Below are 13,642 nucleotides of genomic sequence, written 5' to 3' on the forward strand. Positions count from 1 at the left end.
TAGGAGTACAACTGAATAAAGGCCCGCAGTTCAGAACGCAACAGATTTCAGCGCCACAAAAGCCAATTGGCCCAACTCTATTCCTCTTGAGCAACAAGACTCTCTTTACAAAACAGTGATATGATCTCTCTTAACTTACGCCTCACTAGCCTAGCGACACACCACTGCATGGAATATCAAGAAGTTATAAATAATTCAAAATAAATTCCCTGGAGACGTCTCAAAATACACAAGACCAACATACGTTATAGAAGACACAACATCAGCAACCATTAGACGCTCACAAGGATCGGGGCCGAGCGCCCCCCCCCCATTCTCAACCACTAATACAGATAAAGGGATTAAGAGTCAAGGATTTAGTCCATCCATCAAATAACTTAACAGTTAACATATTGATATCAGAATAAGTCGATATCCATATAAAATTTGCAGCGTATCGCCAACCATTCAATTTTCGTATATCTGATTCTCAGATCCTCCAATATCTACTATCATCTCTCAGTATCTCCAGGTCAAGTGATATGATGAGATTTTATAAAGGTAGAAAGTGGTCTGAGTAGCAGCTCTTTCATAATGCATGGTATTACACACTCCTGAAAAGGAAGTATGTAGTGCATTATGGGTTACTAGAACAACTTAATGAAATCTCTGCACCATGTAAGCAACCTAGACGTGAAGATATTTCTGCGATCTTTTGTTATACACGTATAACATTGGGAAAATAAGGATGAAAACGTGAACATCATTTCTCGTCAAGCATAACTTGCTGTATACATATCGTCTACTGCTAGAATGGATAATCAGATGTGCCATTGGCGAGATTAACATTGACTAGTGTTGCGTAATTGTACTGCAAGGAAAATCCGTAAGGAAACCATAAAACTGCAGTGCATTTCTGTTAATAAAATCTTTCTCTAACTCAGTATGGGAAATAATTTTCCTCCTCTTTATATTAACTATGATCAAATGATGTAGGACGATTGAACACAAGCTGTGATTGGACTACAATTAATTCCATGCAATAAAAAAAAGAAATTTTTATTACTGTATTTTATTATTTATTTGTTTGCTCATATAGAAAATATATATTTACCTTCTGATGTTCGACCCCAACCAGTTACTCGACCAATTAAGCCATCTGTTTTTATGTTTGGTGGGAGTACACAGACCGGTTGCACAGTACGCGTGAACTCAATTGGATTAGTCAACTTAATAATGGCAATGTCGTTGTTGTAATTTCCCCTGGTGTAGTTGGGATGCATGATGATTTCAGACACCCGTACGGGATACGGACTAGTTGGCACATGATGCACACCAAGCATAACTCGCAAAGCAGATGGCTGTAATCTGAAATTATTAAAAGAAATATTAATCTCGAAAGTTAAATTAATCTAAAAATATCCAATAAATCGGATATTTATTACATGGTGAAGTGAATCACAAAATAAGAAAACTATCAAATTAATCCAACTGCAGAGGTTACGACTAACACAACATAGAATAACTGCACTACGTATAAGTTAGAGGAATGAAGATCAATATGGATGATATGAGAACATAGAGAAACTGCAATAACTGCCCTAATACTGAACTGACACCACTCACATTTTTACCTGTCCAGCAATTACAGCAGCCTTGCAAGCAATGCACCCTAATCCTGAACAACAGCTCTATACGAAACAAATCATTGGCATAGCCCAATGGTTCAATTCAGTCGGGGCTCTCAAGAGCACGGCCCTGGAACTTTTTTATGCACTGGACCAAGAACATTTTTCTTTTCTGTGACTTTACTCCCTTTAAGGTAATTAAGCCTAACGCGAAACAAACAGCAAAGACAGGTTATTAAAACGTGCATATGATTGGTGCGGTATTAACAAAAGGTTCCACGATGAAAAAATAAAAACATAGCCTACATTGAGTTGAAATGCTAACTCTCTTCAACCGAATTCCATAACTGAAACTGCTATAACAACATTCACTATATATATTTCTTAGTTTTAACACGTTTATGAATTTTAACATGTTCAGTTGAATGCCCCAAAGCAGGGGCAGGCGAACTCAACACATCTAATTAATAACAATAGTTTTTAGTTAGATACTGTGTTTGCCGGTGCAACATACGGTTTTCCTTGAGTCTATACAGCATAGTTTCTGTATGAGGGGGTATGTGATTCATTAATTAGTGTCGTTTTTATTCCAGTTGTCTCTAATTGTACTATTTGTTGAGAACTATATTACACAGACTGCTCATACCTTATTCACTGACATAATAAAAGTACTTGTTTTTCTTGCCTCGTGCAGTATAGTGAAGTGGCTGTCGGGAAGGACGTGTTGTTTACGGCTGCAAGCGTGTTACTATCGCCCGACATGGATGTATTTAAACTTTTTTTCATGTGCGAGTATATGCGAAACTTTTTAATTTCGTTTTCGAAAAGTAAAATCAGAGGTGCGAGTTATATGCGACGGCGAGTTATATTCGAGTAAGTTTGGTATTTCAATTATGGATAAGTATATTGGTACCTTCTTTGAACGGAAAAATAGCTCTGATAAAGTGATAATAGAAAACGAGTTTGTAATGACAGTTTGTGTTTAGTTTCTAAAGAGAAAGAGGTCTGTAACGATTCCCCAAAACACAGAATTCTCATCAGTTGCAATGCGATAATATTAATACGCTGAACGAAAGGAAAGATTTGCTGACTTGCTGGACACTCGACCAGTGGATCGCATTCAAAGGTAAATACAATCGGTTTTGTAGGAACATTTTTCTGTTTTGTGACTTTTCTTCACGATAATTATGCCTACATCATTGTGTTATTATTCAACAACTGTTTACAGTTTGGAATGTGTATATAAGGTCAATAATATCAAAGTCGCCTGATTACGAACGCGTGATGAAAGGAACGGGTAGGTTTGCAGTTTCCCTTGATAGCATCCAAAGGTAAATACAATTGGTTATTTTGTGTAGGGCCTCCGGAACTTATTCGTTTAAAATTTAACCACTGACATAGCCGAAGCAGTTCAAGGACCACATGGAAATATATAAGACCGTTCAAAGTACAAGACAGCAACAACAACAACAACGTATAAGTTGATACGTGACCGTTTGTTTGAGGAAAGTTTTGTCAAAGTACTTCTATATTATCTAAATTGCAAGGTGTTGTAAGTATTATTAAAGTTAGGAAATTATTTTGTAGATCATCATTGCGATTGAGGACGATGTCTAATTGTACTCCAAAGGGTTTCAATGTATGTTTTTATCATAATGGAATTCAGCAGCAACTGTGGACATGAACAGCAGAGAACAGCTGAACTCCTGTGCAGTCGGTTGCTCTTAAATATACTTGTTTTTTTCTAGTTATCGAAGATACGATATGATTCATTTCGCGAAATATCTGTAATGTAAAGTAAACATCTGTAATCTGTAAAATATCTGTAATGGTAAATGTTCCCAACCATTCCAATGGCCGAACTTACAATGCCCCTTATATTCTTTTTCCAGATAGAGATCAGAAACCTATTGTCTAAATTTTACATAAAAAAGTCTCCTGCCACTGAGGGCACTCCTCCAATTGTCCTGAGGGTTTATGCACCAGAACAGATTTCTATCCTATGCCTCCTGTACATATTCTCCTAGTCCACTGGTATCTGTCCTACACTATGGAAATTGGCCTATATTCAACTAATTTCCAATCACTACCATCTAACTACCGCCCAATCTCACCCACCTGAATCCTATCTAAAGTAATGGAGAAACCCATCAATTACCAACTCCTACACTACCGTGAAGGCACCCAGCTATTAAGCGACCATCAGTATGGATCCTGTCGCTGCTGATCAACAGGAGATCTACTCTCATATATCGCCCATCTCTGGACAGATGCCATGGAGAAATATGATGAAACTAAAGTGGTTACACTTGATATCTCCAAAGCTTTAGACTGGATCTGGCACAAAGGCTAGGTAAGCAAACTCCCATCATTTGGACTCTGCAGGTGGATTTCCAGGACTTCTACAGGTGGATTTCCAGCTTTCTTTCTGGACGCACACTATGTAGATGGTTCTTATCCTCTCACCATCCAGCTAATGCCGTAGTTCCACGAGGTTCACTTCTCTCTCAAAACGTCTTCCTATTGTATTTCAATGACCTACTTCAGTTGACCTCCAACCCAATACACAGTTTTGCAGCTGACAGCACATTGCACTCTTCCCTTTCATTTGATAAACCTTACTGTACACAACTCATCTCAACCTACAGAACATCAACCACTACTGCCCTCAATTCTGATCTCCACGCGATCCTTTAATGGGACTCAGATAACCTTGTCAATTTAAATGCTGGTAAAACCCAGTTCTGTCTTATTTCCCATAAAAAAAGAACCATTTCCCTCAGTATTATTTTTGATAACACTCAAATGTCCAGACAAGATGAGATTTCTCTTCTTGGAATTATCATGACATCAAGCCTCTCCTACCATAAACACATCATAACCATTGCTTCCTCAGCTTCTAAAAAACTAGGATTTCTCTTTCGTCCAAGACGTTACTTCACCTCTGAACAGCTGTTAACCTTATACAGATCACAAATCCGCCCAACTATCGAATACTACTCTCACATTTGGAGTGGGGCTTTTAAAGCTCCCTCAAAATGCTTGACTCAATACAGAGGAGCGCAATTAGATTGATTAATAACCCATCTCTTACCAACTCACTCCTCCCACTTATGCATAGGCGTTTGGTTTCTGCATTATGTCTATACTAAATTTTCATGGAAAATCTTCATCTGGAATAGCATCAATAATTGTCATACTCCGTACTAAGCCTTTTGGAACACTTACAGCTGCCGCCCAACATTCTTTCGCAATACACTTTCAAACCCACAGAACAAGTTTCTTTTTTCCCTCCATCCCTGCTACTACTGCTGTACTGTGGAACAGTCTTTCCCCTGATGTATTTCCAAAGGAATACAATATGCAGGCTTTTAAGTCAAATGTAAACAAGTTTCTCCTTTTCAAACCCGCTACCCATATACGGTACGATAGGTTAATCAATCAACCTCGCGTGTATGGGCTAATCATAAAAAAAAATTAAAAAAAAAATGAAAAAGGTACAACTGATTGGTCATTTAACTAGTTTTCCTTTCTTGCTTTAGTTAATGTCCTTTCTTCTGAATGTACCATATTCGTAGAAATCACGAAAGATAGGATATCTTGTTAATAATATCCATTATAATTGAGAAATAAAGAAAAGCTGTGGGGACTAATATTCCAGAATTAAATTAAGATGACCTTAGATGCACTGAAATAGAACAGTTGCATTCTTTCAGTTTTAATCTCAAGTAGAATGAAGTCCACATTTATTTTAATTCGATAACTTGTTATACAAGGAAATAAATATTGTCATTTATTATCAGAAACACATCGGAATAATTTTCGTTTGGTAAATTCGTTGCACAATTATATTGTTTTAGCAATTTAATGCAAGATTGAGTAATGAATATAAAAAGGTGGATAAATAAAATAAAATGCAATGTACTTTCCACTAAAATAGAAAATTTTCTTACTTTTCCACGCAGTGACTTGCAGTAAGAACATATTGTCTGTTAACAAGAGCTGCTCCACAATACAATTTGTTCCGATCATTCACCAAACCAGCCTAAAGAATACGAATAATACGGATATTGCACATGATGCATAAACTGTTATTTATACTGCTTTTGTTAGCGATAGACAAATTTTACTAATGCTACTATAATAACATCGAAAACGTTATACAGGAAATTATTCTACCAGTGGGCAAGTATGATTTTACGAGGAGGAGATACTGGAGTCAGCCTAACAAAAATTTTCATAGACTTATTTTTTTTCTCCCGGAAATGTGAATAATTTTGGAAAAAGCATCTGAACATCAAAAGTCATTGAGTTATTACCTTTGGGTATGTATTATCACCAAAAACGTGCAGTGAGATTCACTTTATTTTATCCCGTTCTTTTTTTTTCTAATGGTTTCAAAAAGTTGTTTGGAATTACGGCCGAAGCATCAGCTGTGAGGACATTGTATTGTGTTTATTAAGTGAGTGAATTCTTCTTTTGCCAACAGACCAGCTAACTAACCTTCACTTTTTTAAAGAAGGCAACCAAAGCGTGAAGATGATACCAGGATAGAACATGTTTTTCCATGTCTCGAAATGTTTCTCTCTCTCTCTCTCTTTTATTTCCTTTGAAGGGTGTGTGTGTGTGTGTGTGCTGAAAGAGCATCTGGATTCATCATCAGGGTTGAACGTTTTATACAGAAGTAGCTAAGCAATGTATCTTACCAGTTCAGGCAAGTGTATCATCACACTTTCCGTACCGAACTCTATTACCACAGAGGAGAAAGTGAAAAGAATGAAAAAAAAAAACGTGCTATGAGTTAATTAAGATAGTCGATAACCTCCGTACACAGAATGCAAACTCTTTCCACCTTCACTTGCTTCTTATTCTCACATATGAAAATCTTTTCTTAAAGCGTCGATGTTTCTCATATTGTTGTGAGACACGTTTGCGTAAAAAAATACCTTGAAAAGAACAAAAATATTATGACATTTTGTTTGTATACCATTTTTAAAGGGATGATATGAATATCGCTTGTCATGATTTATAATATTTAAACATTCAAAAGCCAAAACTATTTTATTCATGCATTATAGAAATGATATTTTCCAAAATATTTTTAACCTAGTAAGGATTATAATTGTTTTTTTTTTTTTAAAGTCTATTGTAAGGTCCCAAAGGATGTACTGGAGGCCCTTTTAGCCGAATTTTTTTTTTTTTTTTGACAATCGATGGCCCGTCAATCTTCACCCTTATCAGTCACTGGAAGCTGGTCCAAGAATATCAAGATCCAAAGGTCTCTGGTAAGTGCAAAGTGCGTCAGACAGCTTCCATCATATCTCAATCACTAACCCTGACACTATATATTATTATCAGAAATGGTATGAGTTCTACGATCGTTTCTTCTTGACTTGCGAAGTTAAAAACTCGAATTTCCTATAAGAAAACCGTACCTACCCATGCCAAAAATCGACTAACTCTGGAACCGGTTGCAAGCCAAAAAAAAAAAAAAAAAAATCTGTAGTCACAACTAGAATCGATCTTGAAACGGTCCTTCTTCCCCAGTCTAGCAGAATGGAAACAAGACTTGTTTAAAAGCACTTAGTAATGAACAAACTTGCTAGGGAAGGACTCGGTTAATTTCGAAAAGTTAGGGACAGAAATGATCACAGCGATATAGTTGTTTAAATATACACATGCTGTTTAGCTTTGAAAATTTTTTAAGGACCTTCACTGAAAAAGTGCAACTGGAAGAATAATGGAGCACTGCGCCCTTCCATTGAAAAAGACCTGATTTCGATTCTGATCGTGACGAGAGGAAACTTTATATCGACTGCTTCATGTGAAGGAGAATTAGCCGGTCCCATACGAATGTAGCATGGTTTTTACTCCCAAAAACTCGGATTTTTCATCTCACATACAAGCAAACCTAGTGCAATTTGCAGACAAAATATCATGAAGGTTGGTGGCGTATTATGTAGACCAGTGGTGGATTTCCCAATAGGCGTCCTAGGCGCTCGTCTAGGACCTCGTAGTCTCGAGGGGCCTCAAAAATTACATATCAAAAAGTTAGTATGCCTCTAAAAATTTAGTCAATCTATATTTGTTATTTTTGCACCTAGGGCCTCAAAGGAACACAATCCGCTACTGATGTAGACAGGATAATTAAGTAGTATAATCGGTGGGTTATGCGAATATTGTCTTCCCACAATAAATCAATGGACTCAGTGGAGGTGTCTCGTAATAGACTGATGTTAATTAAGGACTGTTAAGAACGGGCAATGGTTTAGAAGACTTTCTTATCAATTACTCATATCATAAGTACAGTGATAGAGTGATTAGAACAATTTCTCTTAAAATAAAAAATAATAATAATAATAAAAAAAAAATAATAATCTTTCCTTACCATCCAGGGATATCTGTTGGCTGGATAAACATTTTCGCCTCCGACAATTCTGTCTTCATCTGCATTTTCTATTCCACATTCTAATGTATACATAAAACTTGAAATAATTTCAGCAGACAACAGATAAAATGTGGCTAAAATATTTTATGTATCCATGTGTTGACGTTAACACGAATAAACTGTTCATTAACTTATTTAGTCTCTTAATGTAAATGAATAAATTTGTAGCTCTTTTTACGTAAGTGTGACGTGTGAAGGAAGAAAACAATTACAAGTTCAAAAAAGTATTCGTGTACTTACTGCAGTCAGTAATCGGTGGTAGAATTGGTGGTGGTGGAGTCACTTCTGTAATTAAAGGAAAACGAAGTAAAATATTATACTGAAGTATTATGCTAAGAATAACTAAGTGCTATGTCTATGTGTAAATTAAGAAATGCACTTCACTGAAATCATATAAATATATAAATACTAATTTATTAGTAATTTTAAAGAATAATGGCGATTCTTTGGTATGTAAGCTAATTTGAATAATAAATTTTGATTAGCAGGGATATAATTAAGTAGTATTATTAAACATTTCATTTTAGGTTTGGAACTTGGAAAAAAAAGAGCAAACTTACCTTCATCGATAATGTTAAATGTCGCTTTAAAACCACGGCCTTCAAAACAACAATCTGATCGAAACATGACCAGAAGTTCATTGCCAACAGATATTATAGAGGGCGGACTACTAGTTCCACAATACCTGAAATTAGAAAATATTCCTAATGTAGATTATACTGATTCATATATAATACATGATAGAGTAAATGCGTTTAAATATAAAAGAAACAGGTTAAACGCATTGCACATTTATGATCATTATAATCATCAGGCTATAGCATTTTTTGTTAGTTGAATTATTACACAATGCAATCTACCGAAACAATTATGGTTAAAACAACTCTTTTTAGATAATTAAATAAAATAAAATAAGCAAAATTAAAAAAGAACGTCAGTTTAAAAAACAAACTGAAGTTAAAATATTAATTTTAGCTCCAAATGCAGTAAAAATAAATGAAAAATTCAAATCTTTTATAAAAAAATAAAAAATATTTTTTCCGCAACATGTAATTTTTCTGTTATACAATTTGGCAGAAGACCAAACAATCTAAGAAAACTTCTTGCGGTAATCGGCTCACTGCTATTTTTTTTCTCGAAGCCCTTATTTTGTATTTAATTTCATATCAACAAATTTTAGGTGCTTTTGACATTCTTTTTATACGAAGTCTTTAGAGGACGTCGAATTTTTCCTGTTATTAATTTATCGAAATTTTCATGGTGCTGTGTGTTATAATGTTTTCGTCCCCTGTATTTATGTGATTTATATTCAAAACAGCTATTCCCTAATAAATTTTAGATACAACTGTAGTAGTCTCTTCCTTTCATTCCAATTCTTAGCAATGTTTCAATGATTAATGTTCTTTAGTAAATTTAGGAGTAAATTTAGGCTCAGGCCTACTATACTACGTTTCCTAACTGCTTTTTTTTTTTTTTTTTTTTTTTTTTGTAAATTTGTCTGTTTTGTGAGATTAAAAACCTGAGTTTTCGGCGACCGCTAGCTGCTTTGACACTCAATGTACACAAACTTTTCTGTAATCAAAAATGGTCATGAATTGTTATTCAAACTACCAATATATATATTATGGGTAAAACAACTCTTTTTAGATAATTAAATAAAATAAAATAAAGAACGTCAGATTCAAAAACAAACTAAAGTTAAAATACTAATTTTAGCTCCAAATGCAGTAAAAATAAATGAAACATTCAAATATGTTATAAAAAAATAAATAGAAAATATTTCCGCAACATGTAATTTTTCTGTTATACAACTTGGCAGAAGTGCAAGCAATCTAAGAAAAGATTTTTTGCGGTAATCGGCTCACTGCTATATATTACCTTCCGACATCTTGTTCAAAGTCTCCGTATTCGCTGATCATTAGAAAATCCTTAACGCACATAGTTGCATCTCCTTTAAGATCAAAATATTCATCAAATTCTAGCTTTACTTTCTTTCCTTGAGGAGCCTATAGAAGAAAGAGTAAACGATATAAGTTCTTATTTCAATGATTCCGTATCTGCTGTTGATAACTGCTAATGTTAGTGGTGTAATTGTTAAATTCACTTGTGTTGGGCAGCAGTGATGTTGAGAAGCGACAGCAATAATGAGATTGGACAGAGCATTGAGAGAGGTCGCCACAAGGGGCAGATTTTTGGTTAAAATTCAAAACCTATTGATTGGCTGGATAGGCAGAGGCGGACATTCTTGAAATTAAAAAAAAAAGCTCAAAGAGAGAGAGAGAATCGCTAAAATCTTATTGAATATAGGCTGTATTAAACCACCCTTGGCTGAAATGAGAAGCACTTTTTTATTTTTATTTATCTGTTTTAATGATAGGAAGATTCTTCCTGCGAAAACTTTCTGTAAAATTATGGAAAAGAATGAGAGGAAATGTTTCTCGCGTGCTTCTTGTTTGCCTGATGATAATATCCCGTCTTCTATTATGAGACAATACAATTCAATTCAATTTTACTTATCTTGATCAAATTCAACATAATGCACTGTGAGGAATAATGGACACGCCTCTTTTCGTCTCCTGGCTAACGAGAAATGTAGTTCTATTAAGGCATAATAGAAAACAGCAAATTTTATTCATTCATAATAAAAACTAGATGTTGGTTAGCAAATATGCCAGAAATGTTACATAGCAGGAAAAAGATCTTTAGCTATAAATTTCAAAAGTATTAGCGATCAGATAGTTCAATTTACGATCATGTTTCAAATTAAAAAGCGAGACAGAGTAATGTATTAAAAATAGCCAAATGCACTTCTAACATTTATTACTAAATTAGTATCTTTTGCAAGGGACTGAGCAGACGTGTTTCTATCTGGAAAATGTACAACTGATCGTTGATATTTGACCAATATATTTATCGAATGTGTGCTATTAACTATCAGCGAACACGCATGCTAATAAATCTTGCTCTGTTTTAACATTAAAGTTTAACATATCTTCCTATTATAGCATATTATACGGAGTGTGTATTTGCATGCTATTATTCCATGTGTGTGTGTTTGTGACGTCACATTGTTTAATTTCGTTAAAGATAAGGAAATGCATAACTCACCACAATCTTCCAAACACAGACATCGTTGCTACGATAGGGTGCAGGATAGTTTGGGCTAGTAAATGTTGCTTCTGTGAATCCTTCAAGCATATCAGAACACTGGGAATAATAAATTTCTACACGAATGCTGAATCCACGTTCCTCGTGTTCTGAATTGGAGAAGAAACGTAAGTTCAGAGTTAACTCTTCGGATAGAACGGTTCTGCCAACTTGCACCCCACAGAACCTAATTAACAAACAAACAAAAAAAAGAGTTAAAATTTGCGAGTTTTAAGATATACGATGATACATTCAATGAATGACTGAAATAACTTTTTCCTGAACACAAAATAGAAGTATTAAATAATTAAAATAAATAAATATTTAACACAAACAAAAGTAACCTGGTTCACCACCTAGCGCACAAAAACTATTTACAATTAATTATTGTTTAAAGTAATAACAAAATTAATTTAAGCACATAAAAAAATAAATAGGTTTACTATTTAGGGGCCTAGTTTTACTAACACGTATATTGCTTAATATGTATTTATTTAAATATGCGATTTTTTTTTTTTTTTTTTTTTTTGCTATGTCATTAATCATTTCCGAAAATTTACAATTTTTGGCAATTTCCTTTTCGATGCTTAATATAGCAAGTGCATTTAAGCGTTCTTCGCACATACTTGACCGAAGATAATTCTTTATCAACTTTAATTTGCTAAAAGAACGCTCTGCACTTGCTATAGCAACTGGTAACGTAAAGAAAATTTTCAATAGTTGGCACATTTGGAAATAGTTCATTATAACTATTATTTAATATATATTGCAATATGTATTGCGCGTTATTTACATTTTTTTGGTCCAAGATCAATTCTCGTAACAAATCAATTTCCTGAATTAAGTCTTCATTTATATCTTTACTATAATATTTTACAAAATCCCTTGATGGGTTTTCTAGTTCATTATTTTCTAATGTTTTTATATCAGTGATTAATTTAAAATAAGAAATAACATTGGGTATATTTTTAAATCTCTCATCTATTTGTACAATAACACTATCAATCACAACGTTGAAAAAAGTGACATCTAAATTCCTCTATCGGTTTTCGTAAATTCACCTTCTGCTGGTTCGGAAAATAATCTTTTTCGAATTCTTTTTTCAGGGAAGTCTTCGGAAATATTCATGTTTCGTGCTATCATTTTTGCGTTGTCTAAAAATGTGTTAAATTTTGGATTTAATTTTTAATTTTATTCACTAAATTAAAAGCAGATTCAAGAACAATTGTTTTTGCTTGAAATAGTTTGTTGATACTATTAATTTTGACAATATTGTAAATCACACCGATAAGCTTAAAATAAATGGCAATATTTTCTTCTAAGGCATTATAAGTTTGTTCAAACTGTATATACACTGCTTTGACTGCGTCTAGTTTGGCTTCCCATCGAGTATCACATAATGGTTTAAGCGTAATATTTAAATGCGTTTGTATAATTTCCCACCTTTTTGTAGATGCAGTATAAACGTCGCAATATTCCGAATTTTTTTTTTTTTACAATATATACTACTGGAAGCAGCATCACAAATTATCAAATTAAAAGAATGTGATAAGCATTCTTATCGCGGAGATATATCGATGGCTTGGAAATAGGATGTTTGTTTCTAATTTTCTTATTACTCATTATTATGAAACAGTTGGTAGAGTTTAATTAATTATTGCATTTTTATTTGGTATAGCTGTACTTAATAAAATTGTATTATATTAAGTTAAAATATGTGTCAGCGAAGATGTTTGAAATGTATTGTTTTATTGAATTATTTTTTAAGATGAGCCCTGGGTTGCGTGTCGGAAAAAAGTCATCGGCGTGCCACTTTTGGCAGGGTTGTCCACCCCTGCTCTAGACTAACCATATATAAAGAATATAATAAATATTTTTTCAACGGTTTCGATAACGAGCCAAATGATATAAATGTGTAACAGATTAGAAAAAAATGATGAATCAGGCATTTTAGCATTTTAGGGTAAAAACGAAATCACGTTTGCTAATTTTTAACGAAATCATGTTAATTTAGGGGGCCCTAAATCCTGTCGACGAAATCCTTTTAGTTATAAGCAAAATTAGAAGAAGAAAAAAATAAAAATAAAATAAAAAATACGTTTCCGTAAATGTGTACCGACTGTGCTCACTCGATCGTGGGGCCCGGGTGCATTGCACCCATCGTACCCCCGAGATGGCCGGCTTATAATATATCAATTATAACATAATTTTTTTTTTTTTAAAAATCTAATGTGTAAATGCAAAACTTTCAGAATGCAATACATTAAATGGAATGACACCGGTTAAGGGCAGTCTTTATTTGTTTATATATCTCATATTAGCAGGTAGCGTAATGGTTTTTATTTTCCATTTATTATTAAATATTTTAAATATTTTTTTACTTAATTCAGACACTTCGATCTGGAGACCAAACATGGAACTTTTCAAACTACTTCACGTG

The 13,642-nt window shown here is 33.9% G+C and overlaps 1 protein-coding gene across 1 annotated transcript in view; it reads right to left on the reverse strand.

Moving 5' to 3' along the window:
* Positions 1–13,642, reverse strand: part of LOC150098753 (transmembrane protease serine 9-like) — a 65,642-nt gene that overhangs the window by 40,237 nt on the left and 11,763 nt on the right. The window contains exons 5-11 of the mRNA XM_090405741.1: positions 11,164–11,389; positions 9,934–10,061; positions 8,616–8,740; positions 8,296–8,340; positions 7,996–8,075; positions 5,561–5,652; positions 1,094–1,347 (exon numbers count right to left, since the gene is read on the reverse strand). Of these exons, the coding sequence (XP_090261867.1) occupies positions 1,094–1,347; positions 5,561–5,652; positions 7,996–8,075; positions 8,296–8,340; positions 8,616–8,740; positions 9,934–10,061; positions 11,164–11,389 (950 nt within the window). The remainder of the gene's footprint in view (positions 1–1,093; positions 1,348–5,560; positions 5,653–7,995; positions 8,076–8,295; positions 8,341–8,615; positions 8,741–9,933; positions 10,062–11,163; positions 11,390–13,642) is intronic.

Source organism: Typopeltis vanoorti, chromosome 15 (assembly GCF_054136105.1).
Source record: "Typopeltis vanoorti isolate ZY-2024b chromosome 15, IOZ_Tvanoo_1.0, whole genome shotgun sequence".
NCBI classification, from domain to species: Eukaryota; Metazoa; Arthropoda; class Arachnida; order Uropygi; family Thelyphonidae; genus Typopeltis; species Typopeltis vanoorti.